Source organism: Triturus cristatus, chromosome 11, assembly GCF_964204655.1.
Source record: "Triturus cristatus chromosome 11, aTriCri1.1, whole genome shotgun sequence".
Lineage (NCBI taxonomy): Eukaryota > Metazoa > Chordata > Amphibia > Caudata > Salamandridae > Triturus > Triturus cristatus.
This window is the reverse complement of record NC_140594.1, coordinates 493,916,654-493,944,570: the sequence shown is the minus strand read 5'-3', so window position 1 is coordinate 493,944,570 and position 27,917 is coordinate 493,916,654. Positions and strand designations below refer to the sequence as shown.

Below are 27,917 nucleotides of genomic sequence, written 5' to 3'. Positions count from 1 at the left end.
TTATCATATGTTACCTCTGTGATATTTGTCCTCAATATCCTGACATACAACCCTAGATAAGCTACAGAGAATAATGGTACAAAGACAGATGCAATTATAGTGGCTACTGAGGTCTAAGGTATCTCTCAAGGTTGCCCTAAAGTAAAGCAGAAAAGAGTTGTATTATTGATTTGATATGATGCTTGTGTTCTATATTTGAGTTGTAACATATGCTATATGCTACCTGCTACCTGAATTCGAAATGTTGGCTGTTCAAAACTTGCTGTTTGCAGGTGGCCTTGAAGGCTACCAACCAAATAATGAATGTGCCCCGGATAATGACAGTCAAGGGAACTGCGATGTTGGGAATTCCTGAGTGGAAGAGGTACTAGTGTGACATAAGTGAAGGTGAGGCCTATTATTGGAACACTGTCATAACTATTGCATGGTAAAAACACATAATGTTCAGGACTATTACATTTATATGTGCAATCAGTGGGAATTTGTGGACTACCAAAAAACCCGATTTGATAATTCTAAGAAAATGTGGGAAGATTATCATGTTGGCTGTACTATAATTAAAGAGGAAGGCTTCGTTCAAGGAAAATCCTTTCTTTTGAATTCAGCTCAAGAAGCATGGCTTGTATCAAAACCTTATGGCAGAAAAACAAAATAATAATGACTTCATTTTATGTATCACAATTTTTCCACTTTTAAGAGCTATGAATAACAGGTGCTACTATTACCCAGTTTCATGGCATTCAATTTATTGACCTTGAATGGAAGGCTGAGTGTGCCTTGCCTCTTGCCAGATGGAGACGGAGTCTGTGACAGATATTGTGTGCTTATAGATGTAGCCATAGGGAGTCTGAAGATTATTACCACTATGATACAGTATAACATTGATAGATTCTCTGGCAGAGAATCCTCCAGTGTAAAGTTGTAGGAAGGTGGAGTATTATGTGGTGATGATGATTAGACTTTACCATGCAATGCTCTCACAATACCCCAAGATGGTCCTTGGATTCACAAAAATAAATCCTTAGCTCATTCCTGGTAGAGTGGCAATGTGCAGGCAGGCTGTACTAGAGGAGAATGTGTTAAGCATTTTTGAGTAGCAACATGGACGATAAGTAAGTGACACAACTCAAAAGAAATATGACACAAATTTATAAAAAGAAAGCAGATTTTTATGTAAATTTAGAAACCAAAACAAAGTGATAAGATACGTTTAACAGGAGTTATGGATTTTAGAAGTAATAATAAATCAGTGTAATACAGTACTGCAGAACTTCATCATTGTAGTCAATGGTAAAAAGCACTAATGACATTCGGTCACTTTCAGGTCGAGTTACGCAGAGCAAAAGTAGGGTAAATGTGATGCTGGTCCCAGGACAAAGCCACAACAGTCAGTTAGATTTCTCCTGGCTTCGAGAAGCCCTGGTGCAGAGTTGTCCTGGCTGTCCTTGGTGCTCAAGTGGGAGTCGCAGGAGAGCTAGTTTTACTGCTTACACTGTGCTGGTGGGGAACAGGGTGCAAAAAGTTTACAATGAAGCCACTTGAGATGTCAGATGAAGATTCTTCATAGTTCCCTTGGGGTGCAGCATCAAGTAAAGGGGGTGGTTGCTGGACCAGCGGCCAAAAAGCCTTGGCAGCGGTAAGCACAGCAGACAGTGATTTTGTCATCCGGAGGTCTGGCTGAATACCTAAGCCACCTAAAATTTTGTGGAGGTCAGAAGTATATTATCTACAATGTACTAGACCATCTACTTGTGGGTGATCCCTCAGAGGGCCTGATGACCAGCAATTCTTTGGTATTTTGTTTTTACCTGCAGTTGCTGTGGTCTAAGACCACTAGTCCAGGGGAGTCTGGTGATGCCTGGTGAAGCCTTTGGCACTCAAAGTGGTCCCTCAGTATGGGGGAACCAAGCTTTGGTCCAAGACGAGATGCAGGAAGGTTGTCACAGGTGCAGAATATCAAGCCTTTGGCTTGTGTAGCTCCTCTTGTCACAGACACAGGTCTCTTCTTTTGTCCTTGTTTCAAGTTTGATTTGAGGGTCTGGTGTTAGCAGTATCACTTAGATCCTAGATTTAGGGTCGTTAGGGGTGTGGGAGCAAGTGACCAATAGGCTACTGGCCCAAGTGGCTGTAGTGACCACATTGGGGGGTGTAGGTCACCTTTGTTTACCCAGAACCCTTTATTCTTCCATTTTTAAAAATGACAGACGTCTTCCTCAGCTGTACAGAGCAGGTAATCCACCCTAGAGGGGGTGTACACCTCTTGAATGCTTAATTATCCCGCTTGCCCGGGTGAGCACCCGTGTCTCTGAGGAGCTCTAATGGCGAGCTATAATGATAGCGAAACATGTGCCAGGGGTTGCTTTTGTTCATGTCAGGCTGGCTTGGATGGTAGTTTACCAATCCAAAGCTGTAATACTGTGCCTGGAGTGATAATAGGCTTTTGTCATTTTACAGCTCAGTGTGGATGGCACTGTGCTAATTCTATGTTTAAAGACTTTGCTATAGAAATGGCAAAGACTTTGTCCCTTTCTATCTCGGCGTGCATGGCACTGTGATAATCCTATCCTCAAAAACTTTGATAGAAAAGCAGGCATTTGAGGTGAGCAAATTCAGTGTTGCTGGTGTTGGGGGGGCTCTATACAGTAGCTGCTCTCCACCTAAAGTTGGGAACTACCCAGAGGGTTCTCTGCTTCTTTTTTCGTGTATATGTATATATATATATATATATGAAGCAAATCGCCTACAGGTAACCAATCCTTGGAAAAGACGAAGCGAACCCAAAGTAAATTCGTGCCAGCGTTTATTTAGTGCCCAACACCAATGCCGCCATTACGCGTTTCAGCCCTCGTGGGGCCTTGATCACATGACAACGTTTGAGGGCGTGAGGGAAGGATTTAAAGTGCAAGTGCAAAACTCATTACCAATTGCATCAGGTGTGCTGTTTAGTAATAGACATAGAAAACATACTTTGATCACATCACAACTTAAGAATTATGTATGATAGATCAGAGAACAGAATCAATGTAAAATACATGATTTAAAATCATCGTAAAATACGATAATGGAGTGAGTACAGATATCTGCATAGATTATATATAAATATATACATACATAAAAACATATAAAACACAGAATCCTCCACATATTGACTCTAAAACATATGTGAATTCTCAAGTATAAAAAACAGACTATGCCTATATAAACATAAATAAATAAATATCATATATAAATATTCGGATATCTGTTTAAAATGATTGTTTGTTAAACATTAGTCTCCTTGAGGATACTAAAGGTTTTTATGCTCTGTGTACGACATCTCAGATGTTAACAAACATTTCATCGAAAATAGAGGACAAATGTCAGTCATTTCCTCCACTCCTATCCTATTACTATACGTGCAAAGATGCAAAGATAAATTAACATAAATATGTGCAAACCATGTGTATAAGATATTACTCTAAAATTATCTAATCTTATAAAAGACCATATAGGTCGCGGGAGAAGGCAGCCTTATAAATTTACATTAAAATAAATTAGAGACAGGTAAAATAGTCTTCACTGGCATTCAGTCCATGAGGTGTTTTGCAGTCCATGAGAATAATGTGTCTTGTTTCTAATTTGCGCAGTAATGACTCTCGATTACCACCTCTTCTTGGGGGCGGGACTGTATCTATGGCAAAATATTTTAGGCCTGCCGAGTTTCTATCATGAACCTCATTGAAATGTCTGGCGACTGGGTACGCGGTGTCCCCGTTGGTAATGGCACGTAGGTGCTGGAGTATCCGCTTATGCACCTGCAGCTTGGTGCTGCCCACATAGCGCAGGCCGCACGGACACTCCAGCACATACACCGCGTACTCAGTCTTACAAGTCAATTTGTGCTGTATACGGACAGGTCTTGTGCTAAGGGGAGTCATGTATTCTGTTTTGTTAGCTCCATTCTTACAGGCTTTACAGACTGAGCATTTGAAAAAACCTGTGCTACTATTGAGCCAGGAACTATTGGTTCTGATTTCTGGGCTGCTAGATACTAGGCAATTGCTCAAGGATCTTGCCCTCCTATATGTGATACTAGGGGATCTCGGTAATTGGCTCCCCAATACCGGATCATTCACAATCAATGCCCAATTTTTCTTTATGATCTTGCGGATAGTTTGATGTTGGCTATTATATGTCAGAATCAATCTTGACTCATTTTGCTCGTCGGAAACCAATTTCTTTCTGCCTGTAAGTGCAAGTGCCCTGCCTGGTTCATTAGCTTTGCATATGGCCTTATTAATGAGTTCCATGGGGTAACCTCTACTCAAAAACCTTGTCCTGCACTCTCTTTGCGCAATAATACAGTCAATGTCATTGCTACAGATTCTTCTTATACGAAGCATTTCCCCGTACGGAATGCTTCTAATTACATGTGCCGGATGATGACTAGTGGCATGTAATATAGCATTCCCAGCTGTGGGTTTTCTAAACAATTTAGTCTGTAATGTATTGGAACAAACCTGGATTTCTACATCCAAGAAACAAATAGATGTATCACTGATTTGCCCGGAGAAACCGAGGTTCAATTCATTATTATTCAGATTGTCTATAAATTGTTTAGCTTCACATTCTGGCCCGTTCCAAATTATTAAAAGGTCATCAATACACCTATACCACTTTACAATGTTCTCAGACATGATTTTAGTGTATGTAGGTATGAGGACATGTTCCTCCCAATACCCCAAGTGTAGGCAGGCGTAGCTAGGGGAGAAACATGCCCCCATAGCCACGCCCTCACCTGCTGGAATACTTGGTTAGAAAACAAAAAAAAGTTGTTCTCAAGGCACATGTTAATCATTGACAGTAACATTCTGTTATGCTCGTGAAAATAGATGGGTCTCAGATTAAGGTAATACTCTATGGCCTTCATTCCATCCCTGTGATGAATACTTGTATACAAGGAGGATACATCTAAAGAGATAAGGAGGTACCCTGGTTGCCACGGTATTCCCTCTATTTTCTTCAATAGATCACCTGTATCTAGAATGTACGATGGAAGTCTCTTTACAAATTCCTGCAGATAAAAATCCACATATTTACTAGTGTTTTCCATAATGTTATTACAAGCGGAAATGATGGGACGGCCAGGTGGTTTCACGCTGTTTTTGTGAACTTTGGGGATGAAATAGATCATTGGCATCACTGGATGGTCATTCTTCAGGAATTTAAACTCCTCCATTGTTATTAAACCCATACTTCTCCAAGCCATTAAGTTTGTATGGAATAAATTCCAAGCCTGTTGAACCTCAGTCATGGATGATCTTTTATAACATTGCCTGTCATTCAGTTGGCCCAGTGCCTCCTCCATGTACATGTCTCTTGGCCACAGTACCACGTTTCCGCCCTTATCAGACTGGCGGATAACAATGTTTACATTGTTCTGCAACTTCTTAACAAGTTGGTGATAGGCAAAATCACGATACCGATGTTTCATATTTGCATTGGCTTGTTTTTGATGCAGAATCTTTAATTCTTGTGACACTTTGTCTTGGAACATATCAATGTTATCTTTTAACATTAGGGGACAAAATGTTGATTTTGGTTTAAATGGGGTAGGTGTTATTAATCCTCCATGACCCAAACCTGGATTGGCTGATAGAGTTACGGTCTCATCCTGCATGTGCAGTAAGTCCTGTAGAAGCTCTGCATCACCCGCCGTTAATAGAGTGGGACTTAAACTTGGTGGTGTAGATACCGTTGTTTTGGTAGATTTGTGAGTTGAATAGAACTTACGCAATTTCAATTTGCGAACAAATCTAAACACATCGATTTTTGTATTGGCATAATCGAAATTACTTTTAGCACTGAATGTTAGTCCTAGTGCCAAAATGTTAGTTTCTTGTTCACTTAGTACAATATCGGTAAGGTTTATGACCTTCTTAGAATCACTTCCAATGGTCAGTGCGCTTACCTGCGCTGCCACTGCTTGCGAGTTTTTTTGTATGGTTTCTTTGTGTTCGCGTTTGTGCAATTTATTGCATCTCCTCCTTGCATTCCGTTTCCTGTTGGCATTTTGTCGATGTTGACATTTCGAACACTCGAGCGCAAGGTCTGTTTGCGATCTTTACGCATGCACTCCAGTTCTTGTGTCAACGTGAATTTGCGAAACCCCACTCTCTGCACTCTTTGTTGATCGTTGTCAGATTCGCTATCCACATTTGAACTTAGTTCAGAGGCAGAGGTCTCAGGTATAGCAGTGTTGGCAGGTTGCTTTGTTGCATCAGTTGTATTCAAAATCAGCTTCTTGTTGGCTTTGACGTTGTCGTATATATATTTAGGTTTTAGGAATGGGTATAGGGTAGGACGGGTATTTTTAGGGTTTCGGGGTGGGTAGGGGTAGAGGGTGGTAAGGGCATATTTAGCGTAGAGGTACAAGGTGGCAAGGGTATTTTTAGGGTTTAAGGATGGGTAAGGGTATAGGATGGTAAGGATATTTTTATGGTTTAGATATGGGTAAGGGTATAGGGTGGTAAGAGTATTTTTAGGATTTAGAGGTGGGTAGGGTTTAGGGGTGGGTAGGAGTATAGGTTAGTAAGGCTATTTTTAGGGATGTGGGGTAGGTACTGGTATAGGATGGTAAGAATATTTTCTGACTTTAGGATCGAGTAGTGGTATAGAATGTTGGGGGGCATTGTTATGTATGTGGCTGAAGAAACATGCAGTGGTTGTTAGTATACAAGTCCAGAATTATTGGGTGTGTCACACATAAAACAAATACTGACTTATTCGATGCTTAGTGCCTCTACAGGTCAAACATGATGTGGTGCTTTACAGAGGACAACATTTTACATCCCACTGTATTGGGATTAAGTCTGAAACTGCTCACAACAAAGTTTTAGGTTCATGGGCTCCTAGTGGCAAAGCTTCCCTCTTTTTCTTGTATCAGTTTATTTGCCGGAGGGTGTATGTACTCACTGGGAGGCTTCCAGAAGTACTGTCCTCAGAAGCGCTCCCACGCACACAAGAAACATAGGGTAGGTGACCTCTCTGTCCATGTATCCTATGACGTGTCGGCCCGGGAGGATGGAACGCACTCGGACACGGTCTGGAAAACATCAGCACTGGCTGCCTGGGCATCAAAACAATGGTTTTATTTATTCGGTTAAAACTGTTTTTTGGGTAAAAGAGCACTAAACAAGCAGGAAAAGCAACAGTAAATAGAAAAGTAAACACTAAAATCCCCTGAAATTTTCATTTAAATATGGTGTAATCAGAAATGTTTTGGCCCATCCCAATAAAGTATTACAGTTATTTTTGTATGCAGACGACCTTACAGGTTATTACAGAGGTCGTGGAGCTAAGAAAGGTTTGAGTAATAGTTGTTTTTCTTAAATTTTTGTGTTGCAGATGAAGCATTTCTTGGCTAAGTGGGCCTCGCATCATATGCCTGTTGGTCCTACTTTGAATGGCTTGGTTTTAAATGGCAGAGTAGTAATTTAAACCTGTATTGTTACAGTAGAAAGTGGCAAAATATAGAGAAACAGAACTGTTTTATCAGAAGGTGATGATTTGGATCATCATTGCTTGACTCGATGGAAGATCGAGACCAGAACAAGAGGGCATAGGTATGCTGCTGGAATGAGGCCCTTCGGGGCTAATATGCAGAATGATGGGTGGCTGCAGCCTGCCTGCTACAGTGACAGGGACCCCAGTGGCGTAGCTAGAGCTTCTGGCGCCCGGGGCTATCCCCCAGATTGCCGCCCATGGCAGGTAGCGACGGGGGAGGAGGGGGGTAGGATCTGGGGGAAAATCACGGCAAGCAGCAGGGGTGGATTGGCAGGGTTTAAGTTACAATGCCACTTTCTACTCCACTGCATAATAAAGGGTGTGAAACTGCGGTGTAAGCATAGAGCAAACCTCAAGGGTCAAGTCTCAGTTGATGGAAGGCCCACCAGTACTAAAATGGTAGCTAAACGCATAAGTAAATGTATCCCTTCCTCCTCTTTACACCACTCCATACTTAACTGCTGCTACAAGACCACAGCAGTAAAACCACCTCTTACATATCAAGCACATCACCAAAACAACTCCCACATAGGTCACACTCTACACCCACTCTGTACACCACCAGAGCAGAAAAAGCACTTTTACACCCTAAACAATGCTATTATGAGTGTGGGAAGAAGGCTGGACACCTTCTGGCCTTGCAGGCTCACCAACAGGACGTATCTGGGCAGAAACTAATACCAGAGGTGCGGCATGAAGCCACACTTCAGTAGCTTCTAAGACCTTAAAATTCACAACTCACAGATCGGAGCACTCTGTGATTAGCAGAGCTATTGGCGATGAACGGAACAGCCTGACTTCAGCCCCCCCCCAAAACCCAGAGCATTAACCACTAGATCACCCCCAACAAAACAATGCAAGCTCAGCTGCTGCTACCTCAGTGACCTGAGCGAGTGACCCGAGCCCTCCCATTTCTGGGGCCGTGAGGCAAGCCACAGTGGCCAGCTTGACCATATGAGAAGAACGAAGAGGATTCATTTGTTTAACAACCCTTTGTCGATAGTATCTGGAACCCAACTGCAGCACAATGGTGGGTAGTTAGTTGTTTTTGAAACGATTAATAAAATTTAAAAAAACACAAGAAAAAATAACTTTAACTTGCATGTTTTTGTTCCATTAAGGACAAAGTTTAAATGATCATTGGCACTCGTGTGTACACTCGGAAAGGTGGCACAGCATACAGCCTTTTTTAAACATGTTTTTAAAAAAAGCTCTTTGATAGAGTACATGCTTTTTTAACATATTTGTTACTTGCATTTTCTCTCATCATGTGAAGGTTTTAATTAACTGAATATATGATTACTAAATTAACTCCAGTAAAAAAATAACTTGGAGCAGTTTACCAAGCCAATTAATAGGTTTGCCTAAAAAGAATTAGTCCCGCAGCTGATTAGGCAAATCATAATGCAGCACAATCACAATTACATATATTACCAAATTCTGACAGGAAAAAGTACAAGCCTGACTCTGCGCTGATGAGAAAACCCTGTGGAAAGGGCCCTGATTAAGCAACTTTGAATCAGTTTCCTCAAGCCAATCTTAGGCAAAGATTCAAAGAGGCTGTGCTAAACAAGGGGAGAGAATCAGTAATGGCTATATCAAAAGTATGCATTCACGTAGCATGTAGCAGGCAAACATAGAAATGGCACATAGTACACCGCAGGGAGCAGTAGAGCCTGCCAACTACTTTCAACAGCTATGAAGCGAAACCAAAAACCTACAATGCTTATTTGTATTTCTAGCGCATCCTTACTCTGTTTTGTACCTATGTATATGTACGTTGTATGTATATGTACATTGTTTTGATTTTGGAGAATACCGTTTTGAGGCAAGTCCTTTATAGCAACGACACAACTTGAAGTTTCTTTAACAATAAAGAATCGTTATTACCAATCACAATTAAATATGCCAATGCACCTCATGGTGTTTTGACGAACCTTTTAATAGCCATGCAGCTCTATGGTGCTCCAAACAAGCAAATTGCTTAAGCCGCTGCGCCGGTGGCTTGAATTTAACAACCGACTGTTATCTTTGCGTGCTTGCTCCCAGTGTTGCCCAGGTTGGTAGAATTTAGTCAGTAGGATGGCTAAGTGTGTTGCACACTAGTGCAGATGCTTTAGCTATAACCTTCAAGTTAAGGGTTTGAATCCCCACAGGGAAAGGCATGGGTTTTGAGAGACCGATAAAATAGGGACAACTGGTTAGAATAACAGAACGAAGAAGTTCGTGATGCGTCCTATGTAAGCCTTTATTGCCTTTCCTGAAGGCTGCTCCTAGACCTCACCAAGCACATCAGTCTAAAATAAAATAACTAAATAGCTGGCTACAACTGCCCACTTGTGTACGATTCTGAGAAGGACGACCGAGTCCCAATCTCCTAGCTGAGCTCGTGCTGGCATCGGAAGATCTAGTGAGCAATGCCACTGACTGCTGGTGTCCGTTTATAGGTCCGTATGTGTGTCGGTCGCAGTCACATACTGTTATTATGAAACGGAAAAAGCAGGGTGTCCCTTTCAGCTCAAGGGATCCTGGAATGTTTTAAGCAAAATCATTAAAGACATTAGGATAGAAAAAAACAGGCGTCCATCGAGAAAGAAAAAAGGATTAGCATGAAGCCCTCCTCCACCCAGTGACGTTATCCCGACTGCTTCTTGCAATTACCGCATCCATTTTCTTTCCTACCATATCATACCCCCAAACACATAGTCTTGCATACAGTCAGCTAGCTGTCCATAAGGGCGTTATTTCAGATGGCGATTTAATCACCCGTTGTTCTAGAACGAAAACGCAGTCTGTCCAAGGCTGCCCCAGTGTGATAAAGACCTGCATCTTCAGGGGAGTTTGAACAGGGCGACAAGAGACCAACCATAAAAAAAAAAATCGACTTACAGAAATGAAAGACTCAATGGCGTAGCTAGGGGGGGGCGGTGGGGGCGGTCCGCCCCAGGCGGCACTATCTTGGGGGCAGCGGCCGCTTGGCACTGGTGGCCCGTGGCGGCAGCCTTTATCATTTGTTTGGACACTCAGTCCACAGTAGTGTCCCTGTCCCCAAATAAATGATAAAGGCCGCCGCCACAGGCTGCCAGTGCCGCGCGGCCCACGTGTTAACAGCAAGCGCGCGCACCTGCTTGTTAAGCAGCGACATACCCAGTTTGTGGTTCCTGTCCCAGGGCCGTCAATCTTTTAGCGCGCGAAAGCGCTTCCAATGACGGCCCTGGGCATAATGTTTGGGCAGCCCTCGCGCTGAAACGTAGTGCAGAACGGCAGCAGTGGCGCATCACACGCTTGCCTCTTGTGAGCGGCCGCCAGCACGACTATCAATCAGTTAGTAGGTGGTGTTATTCAATAATGCATAACCAGTCGATTGTAATGTGTATTCTCCGTTTCACAGGGTACTCGGTTAGAGTTTTTCATTTCTGTAAGTCGATTTTTTTTTTATGGTTGGTCTCTTGTCGCCCTGTTCAAACTCCCCTGAAGATGCAGGTCTTTATCACACTGGGGCAGCCTTGGACAGACTGCGTTTTCGTTCTAGAACAACGGGTGATTAAATCGCCATCTGAAATAACGCCCTTATGGACAGCTAGCTGACTGTATGCGAGACTATGTGTTTGGGGGTATGATATGGTAGGAAAGAAAATGGATGCGGTAATTGCAAGAAGCAGTCGGGATAACGTCACTGGGTGGAGGAGGGCTTCATGCTAATCCTTTTTTCTTTCTCGATGGACGCCTGTTTTTTTCTATCCTAATGTCTTTAATGATTTCGCTTAAAACATTCCAGGATCCCTTGAGCTGAAAGGGACACCCTGCTTTTTCCGTTTCATAATAACAGTATGTGACTGCGACCGACACACATACGGACCTATAAACGGACACCAGCAGTCAGTGGCATTGCTCACTAGATCTTCCGATGCCAGCACGAGCTCAGCTAGGAGATTGGGACTCGGTCGTCCTTCTCAGAATCGTACACAAGTGGGCAGTTGTAGCCAGCTATTTAGTTATTTTATTTTAGACTGATGTGCTTGGTGAGGTCTAGGAGCAGCCTTCAGGAAAGGCAATGAAGGCTTACATAGGACGCATCACGAACTTCTTCGTTCTGTTATTCTAACCAGTTGTCCCTATTTTATCGGTCTCTCAAAACCCATGCCTTTCCCTGTGGGGATTCAAACCCTTAACTTGAAGGTTATAGCTAAAGCATCTGCACTAGTGTGCAACCCACTTAGCCATCCTACTGACTAAATTCTACCAACCTTGGCAACACTGGGAGCAAGCACGCAAAGATAACAGTCGGTTGTTAAATTCAAGCCACCGGCGCAGCGGCTTAAGCAATTTGCTTGTTTGGAGCACCATAGAGCTGCATGGCTATTAAAAGGTTCGTCAAAACACCATGAGGTGCATTGGCATATTTAATTGTGATTGGTAATAACGATTCTTTATTGTTAAAGAAACTTCAAGTTGTGTCGTTGCTATAAAGGACTTGCCTCAAAACGGTATTCTCCAAAATCAAAACAATGTACATATACATACAACGTACATATACATAGGTACAAAACAGAGTAAGGATGCGCTAGAAATACAAATAAGCATTGTAGGTTTTTGGTTTCGCTTCATAGCTGTTGAAAGTAGTTGGCAGGCTCTACTGCTCCCTGCGGTGTACTATGTGCCATTTCTATGTTTGCCTGCTACATGCTACGTGAATGCATACTTTTGATATAGCCATTACTGATTCTCTCCCCTTGTTTAGCACAGCCTCTTTGAATCTTTGCCTAAGATTGGCTTGAGGAAACTGATTCAAAGTTGCTTAATCAGGGCCCTTTCCACAGGGTTTTCTCATCAGCGCAGAGTCAGGCTTGTACTTTTTCCTGTCAGAATTTGGTAATATATGTAATTGTGATTGTGCTGCATTATGATTTGCCTAATCAGCTGCGGGACTAATTCTTTTTAGGCAAACCTATTAATTGGCTTGGTAAACTGCTCCAAGTTATTTTTTTACTGGAGTTAATTTAGTAATCATATATTCAGTTAATTAAAACCTTCACATGATGAGAGAAAATGCAAGTAACAAATATGTTAAAAAAGCATGTACTCTATCAAAGAGCTTTTTTTAAAAACATGTTTAAAAAAGGCTGTATGCTGTGCCACCTTTCCGAGTGTACACACGAGTGCCAATGATCATTTAAACTTTGTCCTTAATGGAACAAAAACATGCAAGTTAAAGTTATTTTTTCTTGTGTTTTTTTTTATTTTATTAATCGTTTCAAAAACAACTAACTACCCACCATTGTGCTGCAGTTGGGTTCCAGATACTATCGACAAAGGGTTGTTAAACAAATAAATCCTCTTCGTTCTTCTCATATGGTCAAGCTGGCCACTGTGGCTTGCCTCACGGCCCCAGAAATGGGAGGGCTCGGGTCACTCGCTCAGGTCACTGATGTAGCAGCAGCTGAGCTTGCATTGTTTTGTTGGGGGTGATCTAGTGGTTAATGCTCTGGGTTTTGGGGGGGGGCTGAAGTCAGGCTGTTCCGTTCATCGCCAATAGCTCTGCTAATCACAGAGTGCTCCGATCTGTGAGTTGTGAATTTTAAGGTCTTAGAAGCTACTGAAGTGTGGCTTCATGCCGCACCTCTGGTATTAGTTTCTGCCCAGATACGTCCTGTTGGTGAGCCTGCAAGGCCAGAAGGTGTCCAGCCTTCTTCCCACACTCATAATAGCATTGTTTAGGGTGTAAAAGTGCTTTTTCTGCTCTGGTGGTGTACAGAGTGGGTGTAGAGTGTGGCCTATGTGGGAGTTGTTTTGGTGTTGTGCTTGATATGTAAGAGGTGGTTTTACTGCTGTGGTCTTGTAGCAGCAGTTAAGTATGGAGTGGTGTAAAGAGGAGGAAGGGATACATTTACTTATGCGTTTAGCTACCATTTTAGTACTGGTGGGCCTTCCATCAACTGAGACTTGACCTTTGAGGTTTGCTCTATGCTTACACCGCAGTTTCACACCCTTTATTATGCAGTGGAGTAGAAAGTAGCATTGTAACTTAAACCCTGCCAATCCACCCCTGCTGCTTGCCGTGATTTTTCCCCAGATCCTACCCCCCCTCCTCCCCCGTCGCTACCTGCCATGGGCGGCAATCTGGGGGATAGCCCCGGGCGCCAGAAGCTCTAGCTACGCCACTGGAAAGACTCTAACCGAGTACCCTGTGAAACGGAGAATACACATTACAATCGACTGGTTATGCATTATTGAATAACACCACCTACTAACTGATTGATAGTCGTGCTGGCGGCCGCTCACGAGAGGCAAGCGTGTGATGCGCCACTGCTGCCGTTCTGCACTACGTTTCAGCGCGAGGGCTGCCCAAACATTATGCCCAGGGCCGTCATTGGAAGCGCTTTCGCGCGCTAAAAGTTTGACGGCCCTGGGACAGGAACCACAAACTGGGTATGTCGCTGCTTAACAAGCAGGTGCGCGAGCTTGCTGTTAACACGTGGGCTGCGCGGCACTGGCAGCCTGTGGCGGCGGCCTTTATCATTTATTTGGGGACAGGGACACTACTGTGGACTGAGTGTCCAAACAAATGATAAAGGCTGCCGCCACGGGCCACCAGTGCCAAGCGGCCGCTGCCCCCAAGATAGTGCCGCCTGGGGCGGACCGCCCCCACCGCCCCCCCCTAGCTACGCCATTGAGGGACCCTCACCTCCACCGGCCAGCATAATTATCAATTTGGCAAGGAGCACTTACTTAAAAACAGTGAGACTGTCCGGGCATCTTGTCATAATGGCTGATTTGAATCTTTATTTGTGGATAATAAAATATAGGAGGAACTGATGCACAGGGAGTGTTCTCCCTGAGCGTTGGGGCCAATGCTTGTTTCCTTTCTAATATAGTTTGTCCAGCCCAGTAAGCTACAACTTGCTCTTCCCCTCATTAGAGCGAGTTGTTACATGTAGTTTGATAAACCCAGGCTGTTTGATCTTAACCGCAGTAGTCTACGGACTTCCAGTCTATTGACCATAATTATTAGAGCAGTTTCTTTATCTCACTTGCACCTACATTCAGTTGTTCAGAAAATTACCATTAATTGTCTTTTCAATATTTGGTAGACAACATTGAATGGAAAGCTGTCTGAGAACTTATTGAAAACAGGCGGGCCTTACCACGCAGAGATTGGTTCCCCCATCCTACACATCACACCCTTGACGTGGTTTTCAAGCGGAATATTGAAACCAAGTTCAATATCAATATAAATCTTTATTCAATCTTAAAAAATCATAAAAGCACAAAATAAAACAAGACAATAAAACATCAAAAATTCACTCAGAATCATAAATATCATTCTTGGTTCATTCATAATAGCTAAAAACATTAAAATCACATAATACCGTCACTAACAGCACATTAAAATGATAAAAGAGTTTAAAACCAAGTTGTAACCAGTGCAACCTCAATCTCATGGACTGACCACTCTCTTCCACCGCCAATCCAGTCTCTTGTATCATCATCATCTTTAACTTCAGCTGGAAGAGCAGTGGCGTAACACAACTTCAAGGGGGGTAGAGCTGTAAAGTACATGGAGGCCCCCCTCCCCAGACAAAGTCAGGGGCTCTCAGGCCATGGGCCTGCCATCTGTGCACAGTGCAGGAGGGGGCCCCTGGAGCTAGCGGGCCCCCTAACTCCGCAGGGTGTGCAGGGTCTAATCTTACGCCACTGTTGAAGAGTGTGCCATACTATTCATACAATTGATTGATTTATGAATAGATGAGTTTGACATTGTTTATAAAGCAACAGGGACAATATCTCCTAATTTTAATGTCGACGGTGTCTTGAATAGCTTCAGCCTAAACATTTTAAATGCACTTAGTGTGTTGGTACTTTGCCTGCAAAGAGGACATAAGCTGACGAGTATATCAAATGGTATAACCAAGAATTATCTGAAATGAAAAGAAAGTGCTGGAAACTGCAACGTAAATAATGTATTTAACTATTAAACAATTTCATGGATAACTGTAAAAGACAGATGAGAGCATGCCACAAGGCAATAACAAGGGGGGGGGGGGGGGAAGGTGTACGTCTCCAAAACTCATCGAGGACCCTAACTAAATGGAGGAGATTTTTAGCATCTTGCAAACATGTGCTCATTCAGAAGTGTTGAAATATATCCCAGCACTTCTCATGAACACTGTGAAGACCTCTTAACATTTTATGAAACTAAAATCTAAAATATAGGAGAATCAATTGCTCACAACCTTGCCATTATGCAATACCAGGTACCCCAACCTGAACAATCCCAATCACTTCTATCCACCTTCAAATCCATAATAGGAGAGGAAAAATACACCTGAACTCATAAAACAACATTCTCTCATTTGCCTGTAGAAAATGTACTATGTCTTGCGTGAAATAACGTTCTATAGCCATCATAGCTGACATCTCAAGGCCAAAGAATGCCTCCCTACTCAGTGGCAGGGCCTTTGGCCCAAATAAATAAAGCATGCATTCATCACACTGCTCGTGAAGGAGACAACAGTACATCCTCAATTTCTGTCCAATTACTGACCAATTTCCAACCTCCCTTACTTGAGTAGAACTCTGGAACTGAAAAAAACCAGAAAAATACAGGAATATGTGGAACAAAACAACATGTGGTATTTATGTTCAGTATAGGTGAGACATTTATGATGGACAGAAGTCATTCTGGCCAACATCAGAAAAGATCTACTCATCACCTTTGATGAAGGAAAACAAGCTCCTTTGACATGGTTGACCATGACATTTTGCTTAAGTCATTCAAAGAAAAGGCAGGGGTGTCAGAAGTGGCATTAAACTGTATTTATATTTTCCTTGTCAGTAAGAGCCAACAAGTCTGAATTGAATCGCCGCTGTCATCATCTATGCTATTCGGAGACCCACATGGGCCTTCCTTCTCACTGCTGATCTTCAAAATGTACATGCACCCATTTGCACAAATCTTTGATCTGCACTGGGTACACTTCAAAATGTTGGGAGCTGACCCACAGATTCACATCCTTATTGAGAAGGGTTCAACCCCAGCGCCGGAAACAACAACATCACTCCCTCAGAAGACCTCTGCGACTCACTCGCCTCGTTCTTTCACTGCTAGATAGCCGACATACACTACAGCTTCGGCGCACAGACCACGCACCCAACCACCGAACCGACGCCCCCCACCACCACCCTCCGCGCCTGGACCCCGGTCAGCACCGAAGACACCATCCACACGATGAACACCATCCACTCCGGATCACCAACCGACCCATGCCCCCACCACGTCTTCAACAAGGCCGACTCCATCATCGCACCCCAACTCCGGGACATCATCAACTGCTCCTTCAACACCGCCACCTTCCCGGAGAGCTGGAAGCATGCCGAACTCAGCGCCCTCCTGAAGAAACCTTCAGCAGACCCCACCGACCTCAAGAACTACCGCCCCATCTCGCTCCTCCCGTTTCCGGCCAAAGTCATCGAGAAGACCGTCAACAGACAGCTTGCCGCCTTCCTCGAGACGAACGGATCCCTCGACCACTCGCAATCTGGCTTCCAAGCCAACCACAGCACCGAGACCGCCCTCATCGCAGCCACTGGCGACATCCGAGCCCTGCTCGACAACGGGGAAACAGCGGCCCTCATCCTCCTAGACCTCTCCGCAGCGTTCGACACTGTCTGCTACCGCACCCTTGTGCAGCGCCTCAGCAACATCGGAATCCAAGAGAAGGCCCTAGAGTGGATCATCTCATTCCTCGCCGGAAGAACCCAGAGAGTCCGCCTCCCCCGTTCAGATCCGAGGCCACCGAAGTCATCTGCGGCGTACCACAAGGATCATCACTCAGCCCCACCCTCTTCAACGTCTACATGAGCCCCCTCGCAGCCATCGCACGCCAACACAACCTCAACATCATCTCCTATGCCGACGACACCCAGCTGATCCTCTCCCTCACCAACGACCCAGCCACCATCAGAACCAACCTTCACGAAGGGATGAAAGACATAGCCGAGTGGATGATGAACAGCCGCCTGAAACTGAACTCAGACAAGACGGAAGTCCTCATCCTTGGACCATCTCCCTCTGCTTGGGACGACTCCTGGTGGCCCCCCGCCCTGGGCAGCGCACCCAAACCAACGGACCACGCACGCAACCTTGGCTTCATACTGGACTCCTCCCTCTCGATGACCAGACAAGTCAACGCCGTCTCATCATCATGCTTCAACATCCTACGCATGCTCCGAAAGATCTTCCGATGGATCCCCACCGAAACCAGGAAGACGGTAACCCAGGCACTCGTCACCAGCCGTTTGGACTACGGTAACACCCTCTACACCGGAACCACAGCCAAACTACAGAAAAGACTCCAACGCATCCAGAACGCCTCCGCATGACTCATCCTGGACCTCCCCCGTCACAGCCACATCTCCGGACACCTGAAAAACCTGCACTGGCTCCCCGTCAGCAAGAGAATCACGTTCCGACTCCTCACACACGCACACAAAGCCCTCCACGACCTGGGCCACAGGTACCTCAACAACCGCCTGACCTTCTACACTCCCACCCGCCAGCTACGATCGTCCAGCCACGCCCTCGCCGCCGTTCCACGCATTCGAAGAGCCACCATGGGAGGAAGATCCTTCTCCTACCTGGCAGCCAAGACATGGAACTCCCTCCCCATCCACCTCCGTCTTACCCAAGACCACCTCTCCTTCAGGAAGCATCTCAAGACCTGGCTGTTCGAGCAGTAGCGGACCACCCTTCCCCTAGCGCCTTGAGACCCTCCGGGTGAGTAGCGCGCTTTACAAATAGTTGATTGATTGATTGATTGATTGAAGAAGATGGGAAAACTTTCAGACTGTCTCAATCACATCCAAACCTGGATTAAAGAAAGCTTCCTTTATCAAAATGGTGCCAAAACAATAATCCTAATCTTTGGGATGGAGGGCTCCCTCAATTTGTCCCCTTTGTTCAGGATCCTTATGCAAAATCTAGGAATCATTTTGATTTAAATCTTATCTATACCCCTCAAATCAATGACCAAGACGTCAACTTCCAGTTTTTACTCAAATGGAAAATTATCCCATTACTCTAGACTGGCCATCACACAAAGCTGACACATGCCCAGGGATGATGTGCTTGGTCTGCTGCAATATGGTTTTCACTGGCCTCCCAAAAAACTCATCACTGGCCACAAAGATAACAGAACCAAGCAGGTAGAATGTACATACATGTATTCAGATTCAAATCATCTGATGCCAGAACTGGAGGCTTTCTACTGTGGAAAACACAATGAAATGAAAAACTCTCTGCATTATTCATGAAGCTTCCTAAAGCAAAGACAGAGCTTTCAGCAAAACCGGACTCCACATGACATCCCAAATAGAAACTTGAGGTCACCCTCCACACATCTAATCCACCAGCCATCTTCCAAAAGACATAAACACAGAGGCAGGTCTTTGGGGGTAAAAAGTCCAAAAATCTGAAACTCGGTTAGTCCACAACTTTTTTCTGGTATCAAATTCCCATTAAAAAAAAAAAGACTCTTGTAAAGAGTTATTTAGCAGAGGTTTTGAGTTGGCTCATGCCTTCCTCAGAGAGTAGTGTTCAAAAAATTCCCGTTCAGGGATCAGTTTTGCTTTTCTTGAGGGCTCTGAAGTGTCCAAGGTGCCCGCAGCACTATACAAAACTCTCAAATAAATAAATAAACATGGTTGATCGTGCCCAAAGTAGGGGTGTGTAAACTTCTAATTGTGCATGTAGTGAAGGAAATACAAACATTTACAGCCAGGGGGCAGGTGGGGGAGATTCTCAATTTTCCTTCAACTATAGTGTGACTAGTTAAAAGTGCTCCACTGACCCAGCTGCGGCACTACCTAGCACCCTCTGCTTATTCCAAGACAGTGCTTTCATTTTGGTGGTGTCCCACCCCGGGACCTCTAAGTAAAAGGGAATGATGGATGGGGAGGAGGAACATTCCACCTCCCCGTTAATCATTTCCTGCTTGGTGGAGGAGGTCTCAGTGAGGGACATCACCGATTTTAAAAGAACGAATGAGAACTCAGCTTCACCCTCCTACGGTACTCTGACAGTAAATGGCAGGCATGGTAGACCAAAGAATCTTGAGGTTTCCCCATGCATCTCAGGAGGGTAAGCAGGACTGTGGTGTTGTGATGTGATGGTGTCAGGGATGTGTGAATGGATTCTGGAGAGCACTCCGCATAGGTTTGGCTTCATGTGAAGATGTATTCACTTTACAGTGAGGACAGCAGGGTACAAGCTTTCAATGCAGGGCACATGGTAGATGGCTACTAAGTGCCATCAGTCCCCTGTTGCAGCTACTTATCCCTCATTTTATATAGTTACGGGAGCTTCAAGCTTTACTTACTGGCCTAGTTTAAACCTGTACTGACAAAGCCAATAGTTTGGGGCACTTGAAAGAGTTACCAACCATTTGACTTTGCCAGTGCTTGTTATCAATGTAGAACAGCTTTGGCAAAAATGAATGCATTGATAGCTACAATTTTATTTTTACTATTTATGTTATATTATGTTATGTTAAATTGATTTTATAAGGCGCACAGCTACCGAACAAGGGTTTCCCAGCGCCGGTCTGAAGGAACAGAGAGGAACAGAAAAGTGAAAAATATTTATTAAACAACCAAGTTTTTAAAAGTTTATGAAAGTTTGCATATATTGTTACACTGCTGGGCGCTATAGGGAGAGAGTTCCACAGGGATGGACCCACGTAAGCAAATGAACGACCTCCCGTCGTGTAAGTTTGACTCTGGGAACCAAAAGTCTTTCCTGGGTAGTGGAGCGTTCTAAGATGACGGGCACCCATCTTTTTGGAGGTTTATTAAAAAGAATAAGTGCACAAAAGCGAATTTAAAAAAAATTAACCACTTGGTAGCAAACTACAATTCCAGGCCCTCTGAAAAAGAAAAAAGTACAGATAAAATGGGACATTAAGGGGTAGAGGGAGCAATGGAGGATTAGAAGAAGCAACTCAGTGCCATTGGGCAACGGATAACAACGGAGAGCAGGCAGGAGCAGGGCAAGAACATGAAAGAAAACTACTGTATAAGAGCCAAGCAAATTAGATAGAAAGGAAAGCCAGGCAATCATGAGCAATGGGATGACCCAACACTCACTTCGAGAAATGGTATTGTACACAATATATCTTTCAACAGGAGACAGTTAAAACTACCTGTCAGTAAGACCTAAAAATGTACACAAAGTTGCGAGAGAAGAGACTTTAGAACTTTGCACACCCTTCGTGAAAAGCCATTGAGTGTAATAAGTGAGCAAGTAGACAAGTGCCTTCTCTACACCATACGTACAAGGCACTGCCTAAAGCCACCATCTTGGCGGTTTCAATGGTGGAGGTTCAGTACCTTCACTAATGTTATAGAAATGTTACTATCTTTGCTTAGTCAGTTTATATGCAGAACACCGTTGCTCAGGGCAAACATTTTTCGGGCTGTATATCTTGCTCTGAATTGCTTTCCTTCAGCAAAATGCAGTGAACATTGTTTTTACAAATACACTGAATAATTGTTCTCAATAAATTAATGAATGATCTTTCAAGTAGATAGCATGATGTCAATTGATGGTGGAATTCTACTGTATTTGAGAGTTTTAGCAAATAATGTGTACAGGGAAATCTGTGAGCCAGTTTTACAGAGTTTCTAAAGTTTTGCATAATTTTCAGAAATGATTTTGCTGTGGACTTGAGGCAAATAATGTTGTGAATCTTAGTTTTGTTGTTTGCACGTGAGTGTGTGTAACTTGGCTTGTAGCCCTGTCCTTCATTGTCTCTTCACTTTATGGTGTTCCTCCAAGTTAATGAACATGGTGAGCTGAAAAAGAGTTTCATTTAGCAAAGTTAATTCCAGCCTCAAAGTGATTTACTATTGTTTCAGTATACAACCACCTATGAGTGTGGAATACACCAATTTTGCATCATAAATATCGCAGTGCGCCTTGATTTTTTAATGCTATGCTATATGCAAGATAGTATTTCTAAGGATCCTTGGCAAATATTATAGTCAGACAATTTCAGTAGGGGGTAAGGAACAGGCAGCAATCAAAGTGCCCAGCTCTATATACTCCAGGGAAATTAAAGGGATACACACCTGTGTTCAAGCAAATGTAAATGTAAACCATGTGTAGAGATCGAATGCACATTGACTTTGACTGAATAAGTATGCTCTTGAAGGACAGCATTTTTAAATCTTGAGGGTTTGAAATCACGCTGTGCATTGTGGGTGGAGAACGAGAGGGAAAAATCCACTTTCTGTCACTTTTCACTTTCTCCATCTTCCAGCTTTGGAAAGCGCTTACTTTATAGAACTAGCCCATAAGTCTAGCCATTCTTCTGATTTTCCTCCATAGGTCGGATCTGGCTCGATAACGTGAACTGTAACGGGAAGGAGTCAACGATAGCGGCCTGCACTTCCAACGGATGGGGGGTGACCGACTGCAAGCACACGGAGGACGTGGGGCTGGTCTGCAGTGAGAAGAGAATTCCAGGCTTCAAGTTTGACAACTCGTTGGTCAACCAACTAGAGGTAGATTAAAACCTTCTGAAGATGCACAACAGTTCTTAATTGGTCCAAAAAGGTGCAAGGGCCTAAAGTTTGTCTTAGGAACCCAACGGTGCTGTATACTGGACTTGATGAAAGCCAACGATGTCACGTTTTGATTCCATCTCATCTTTCTTCCACCGCTCCATGCTTTCTATCCCTTTATTTCACTTTATTACACACGCGCACACACACATGCACACACGCCCACACAAACACACCCACATATACTTACTTTCACTATATTTTCTATATTTTTTCAATATTTAATTTTGGTAGGACTGTTTTTCTGTCCTCCATATTTTGAAATACAACTTTTTCAAGACGTTTTCCCAATGATTTTCAATGGCTGAAAAATGTGCTGTGATTTGTTGCAATGCATGGTTTGCCAGTGTGCAAGTAAGAATGCTGGGTGTATGGAGATACAGCATATTAAGGAAAAATCCATTCATCAACATTCAAGTCCCGCCACAGTCCTGGCCTCCTGCCTGACCCAATATACTTACTGTCAATGCAGTGTTATTGCTGGATGATGTTGTCATGCAGATGCTGATGTTTCCATAATGTCAAGACTTAATAATATATTTTTTTTTAAGTCCCTCCACAGTGAGCTCTGGTGTAGTCAGAGCCTGCCTTTCTCAGAGATTGCTATTCTTGATCCCTAGTGCGTTTATAAATTGGAATTTTAAAAGGATTTTCATTACCCAAATCAAACTATTGTAAGGCGTTCTGGAGTGCTCTACATACACAGTAAAACAAGCATTTACAATGCAACGGTCTCGGCATTGTTAAAGTTAGAGCTATTGGCATTGCTCATGACAATGCCGTTTCTTTAAATGTTTTAAAAACAAAAACATAAACAAAAATAATGTCATGAGAAATGCCAATAGCTCTAACTTTACCAATGCCGAGACCATTGCATTGTAAATGCTTGTTTACCCAGCGAGCACCGCGCCCTTCACGCTGTTGCTAGGAGGTAAATAAATGGGCAGTTCATGGGACCAGAGTTAGTTTGGTGGACAATGACGTGACTCAAGAATATAATGTAACACGTCGACACACCCTGTAGCGCCTTAGCAGCAGTCAACAGGCTACTGAGCCGGCAAGGTGCGACAATTCAACAACCCTGTCAGAGGGCGCATGATGAAACTTTCAGTAGCCTTGGCATTTTGGCTAATCAACGTCAATGTGGCCAGACCCTGCATATGTGAGCAATAAGAGATCTCGCACAGACTCAGCTGACGGTGAATAATCGACCGGTACATGGATTGCCCCCGTGTGTCCTTCTCCCAGATCCCCCACCGCTTCTTAATAAATGATGCCTTAAGGGCGTCTCTCTCAGCATCAGGTAGTTAGTTAGTTGAGTCCAGGGCTGGATTAGGTGCAAACCAGATGTGCTAATACTAGACCCCAAAGTGCACCCAGTGGAGCTAGCATGCAAGCCCTTCTCGGGGAGTTTTTTGGGGATGATTGTGGCTAACACTACATTTTATGACGCCATTAAAAAAAATATTTTGGATGCAAGGCTAGGTCCGGATGCCGAGCTTGCCTGAATCCAGGTGTATTTTATTCCATTAGTTAAATAACGATATTCAGGGGTTGTTATTTATTGGGTGCAATAAGTAGCGCCTATAACGAGTTTCTGGAGGATACCATGCAAATTTTCGTGCTAAACACACCAAAATCCACGTTACAGTTAATACTATACATTTGTTACCTGCTAAATTGTGGCACATTTGACCTGCCTAATTTCAACAAAGGGGGAGATATTTAACACATCCGGAAATTACCCGATGCACTAAATATCAGCCACCTCCTAATTCTGAACTCTTCGCAAACTGAGGTTAAGACGCGGGTCGGAAACTCCGACCAACTTGTATTCGGGGCCTTCGTGTTTCAAAGGAACGAACTATGAAATAGTTCAGTACTTCAGCGTCTGCCACAGCAGCCTGGAAACCTGTTTGTCTATAGCAGACACTCTTGCAGGTGGCTGTGGGAAAAGTGGGCCTTCCACAAAATATTGTTCGTACAGTAGGCGACTATATTGTCAGTACATTGGAAACAACTTCTTTCTTATGTGCTTTTCCCTTATATAAAAATCACATACCAAGAGAAAGTAAAAAAAAAAAAATCCAGGGCATAATGCCCAGGCTGATTGTGTGCCATTTAATATCCAGTTAGCCTTTTGTGCCAGGAAATTAAATATCCAAATTGATGCCATTGTATGCCAAGGTGGTGCCATGATACTTACGCAAAAGTGATGTGAGCGCAGTATTCAATTCTCACTAGTCCTTCTTTCACACTCTGAAGCTTCACGAGAGCCCTGTAGGCCTGATACCTTCTAAGGAGCACGGGCCTGCCAGGTCACCTCAGAACAGCGCGCTGGGTTCAGAATTGTGGGCAGGCCTTGTGCATCACATGCTCCACTGGAGGGCCCCAGAAACCGAAGCCTTCAGGAAGCGGTGCGCATGTCTCTCAGCTGGGCCAGCCTGAGCTGTTCCTGGACCCGGTACTCTTGACAGATGGGTTGGCTCAGAACACTCTGGCTCTGGTCCTGCACATTCCACAGACAGGAGCAAGAATGGTTCTACGGCACGATGTTGCTCTCCTGCATTCAGGGTCAATAGATTGGTCTGGCGCATGATTTGATGCAACAAGAGGCATCTTGTGGCGTGGCCGTCTTTTCATCGCAAATTCAGCCCCACAATTAGCATTTGAGGCTGGAGGAGGGTATGGCAATAACTGCAATCAGCCATCTGTCATCTTTCCACTTGGCATCCATGATTGTCTGCTCTCAGACACACATTCAGCAGTGTGTAGCTGCGTTCGCTGCAACTTACACTCGTGACACACATGCACAGATGTGCACGGCGCTCTGCTCGAACAGGTTGAGCCTGGGTGTTTTTACCTGGTATTCTGGTCCAGATTTAACTCTCCAACAAAATGCGATGGATGAGGCAAGTGTTTGGAAAGTTCATTCTAAAGGGGTCTCTCAACACAAATAATTACGGTACAAGTGAGACTTGGACCCTGTAGACGATGCGGTTTATTCTGCACCTGAAAGAAACCTTTCCCCAAAATCAAATCAAACGTGAACGGGGTTGCTAGCATGTGAACGTGCTTAGGGTGGCTCAAGAGGTCACGGAGTGCGGGCGCAGCTGGAAGGAACGAGCGCATCCGATGAGGGATGCGGTCGGCATGGAGGACATTTAACTATGCGTTGGAGATCCGTGTCCATATCAGGGCTAGCTGCAAATGTGACGTGTACATCATCATGGTAGCCGATGGGGATAGCCGCACCAGGCCGAGCGCAACCGGGACCTGTGTCGCCTTCTTGGAATGCATTTGTTGCATGCGCTGTTCCGCGCACGTCATGAATTAACAAGTTTGCTTAGAGCAAGAGGACGATATGCGTACTTCCCAGCATGGCCGCATATAATCTATTGGAACCGACGAAAGAAAAGAGGAAGCTCACGTTTAAACGAGCTATTGCGACTACAGAGACTCCGCGCATTTGTATATACTAACCCCCCCTCCGAAAACAAGCCGAGGGCACCGGAAGACACCACCGCCTTTCTCCGAGGCAGAGCAGAAATGCCTCGGAGAAACGCAGCGTCCTTTTCGGATTCGGGGGCGTGTTTTGCTGTTATCTCCTCCAGCCATTGGCTGGAGGAGAGAATGAGACTTCTTGCAAAAAACACGCCCCCCAATCCGAAAAGGACGGGGCCTGATCGGAGTGACGGGACCTCTTCTCCAATGGCTGGCCAGCATTCAAGAGGCCAGCCAATGGAGTACAGGGGAGAAGAGGGGCGGGTTCAAGCCCCTCTTCTCCAAAACATTAAATCTCTCGACTTCCGGTTCTGCCTTCGGCAGACCGGATGGTCCCGAGACCTAAAAAGTGTTTCTACCTTTTAAAGAAATTCGATTCCACCCCTAGAATACACGCTATGGCTGGTGCCCCCTCCTCTGCATTATGGAATTGTTTGGCACAACTCATAACCCCGGCATATTACCAAGGAACACCTATGTGCCCCATAGCGCTGTATGTATAATCATAGTCCTGGCATACAAGACCATAGAGTCATTCTAGTAATAATAGATGATTGCAAAGTGATTGGGCATTTAAAAAGGTGTAATATCCACTTCCTGGCAAATGATCAGATACTGTGTGTAATACTCAGTGCCCACAATACTTGGGGTGCAAAAAAGCTCTCTAATGTAATAGTAGAAAATATATTAAGTGAACGAAGCACCAAACTGGTCCTGAGGCCTTTGGTCTAAATTTGGGCTCTGTGCTTCTGTCAGTCCTGGGTAGGCTGTGGGTAATTTCTGTTGCTATCTTGCGGCTGATGTCCATGACAGGATATGTTTAATTCAGCTTTTTTGGGGTGTTATGATAAGTACAGTTAAAGCTATATCCACAGAATTTGCTGACTTCCTTTTTGATAACCGGACACTGCATCACGCTCATTCAATGTATCTTTTTTATTAGCACACAGCAATGCCTTATTAACCCCTTCAGTGCCCATGACGAGATGGTCTCGTCATGGGCCGCGGTTGCGCTGTGCCCATGACGAGACCATCTCGTCATGAACCCCACCCGCTAATAGAAAGCCCGGCACAGGGCAGGGAAAGGGCGGGGCACGCAAGAGGTTAAGTTGACATAGTAGGGTTGGTCTGACTAGTTAGAGTATGGCAGTGCATTTCCCCCAGAGTTGCGAATCTTGTTTGATGGGTTATTCTTCCTTTGCTAGTTTGTTAAAATGCCAAGATTATTTAATGTTGCCATCCTTGCTGCATGAGCATTTAAAAAATGGGTTGTTCTTCTATTCTGACTCAATCTTGCTTTCTTCATTGTCTCTTGGTTGTGATTTGGAATTTTTTACAGTAACAATTAGTTGACGGTAGATTGCCGTGATACATTGTCTTGTTGCGTGTGTCTTCAATATCTATAACCTCTCTATAATGTATAAAAGTTAAATCATTTTGCTCTCAGTATGTTGCAAATCCGTGCACCATTTCTTTTAGTCATGTTTTCCTTTTGCCGATTGGAGTGAACAAAAGCCCTATACTGTCCTCTTCAACTCATCCGGCTTTTAAAAGCCAGTAGCCACATCATGGACAGTGTTCACGTGTTATAGAAAATTCTGATCACCTTTGGGGAACTTTTAGAGATAACCCCACGTTAAGTTATTTTCTTTGTCGTTCTGGAGAGCTGCATCATACCAAAAGATATGTACACCCCTCAGTTACACAAAGGAGGGTGGAGTTTGCCACTGCTTCTCCCATTCGTTGGAGAAGAAGGCGGAACCGAGCTGCGGGTCTTTGAAAGAGCTGTCAGTCATCCCACTGCTCCCAAGCCCGGTGTGCTTCGGATTAAGAAGGGTGGTCCTTGATCGAGCTGCTGCCTGTCCAGTGCTGGAAGAGCTCGGGGTGATGAGAGTGAGCACTCAAACACTTGGGCAGATCTGACGTTGGCACCATTGCTGGACGCGCAATGAATGCTGCGGATCATGACTGAGCTACTTTAGCAGAGCTGCTCTTTTGGGTCCCAGTACGAGACCAGTCAACTTACACCGCAACTCTATGTGTCACATGACATCAGCACTCGTCAAGCGGTCACATGGCGTGGAGCCGATTTCACATGGTTATCACAAGTTGAGCAGGAAAGCCTAACACAGAGTAGGTTTTCAACTCCTGTGTGGAGGTTCTGCACCCTTGAAGCCCATTATGCCTTTTGCAACCTCCATTCTGCGATATAGGAGACGCCTTCAAAATCTTTTGAGTATTTTTGA

At 44.2% G+C, this 27,917-nt stretch overlaps 1 protein-coding gene across 1 annotated transcript in view; it reads left to right on the top strand.

Moving 5' to 3' along the window:
- Positions 1–27,917, top strand: part of LOXL2 (lysyl oxidase like 2) — a 377,239-nt gene that overhangs the window by 74,120 nt on the left and 275,202 nt on the right. The window contains exon 3 of the mRNA XM_085633231.1: positions 21,932–22,107. Within this exon, the coding sequence (XP_085489357.1) occupies positions 21,932–22,107 (176 nt within the window). The remainder of the gene's footprint in view (positions 1–21,931; positions 22,108–27,917) is intronic.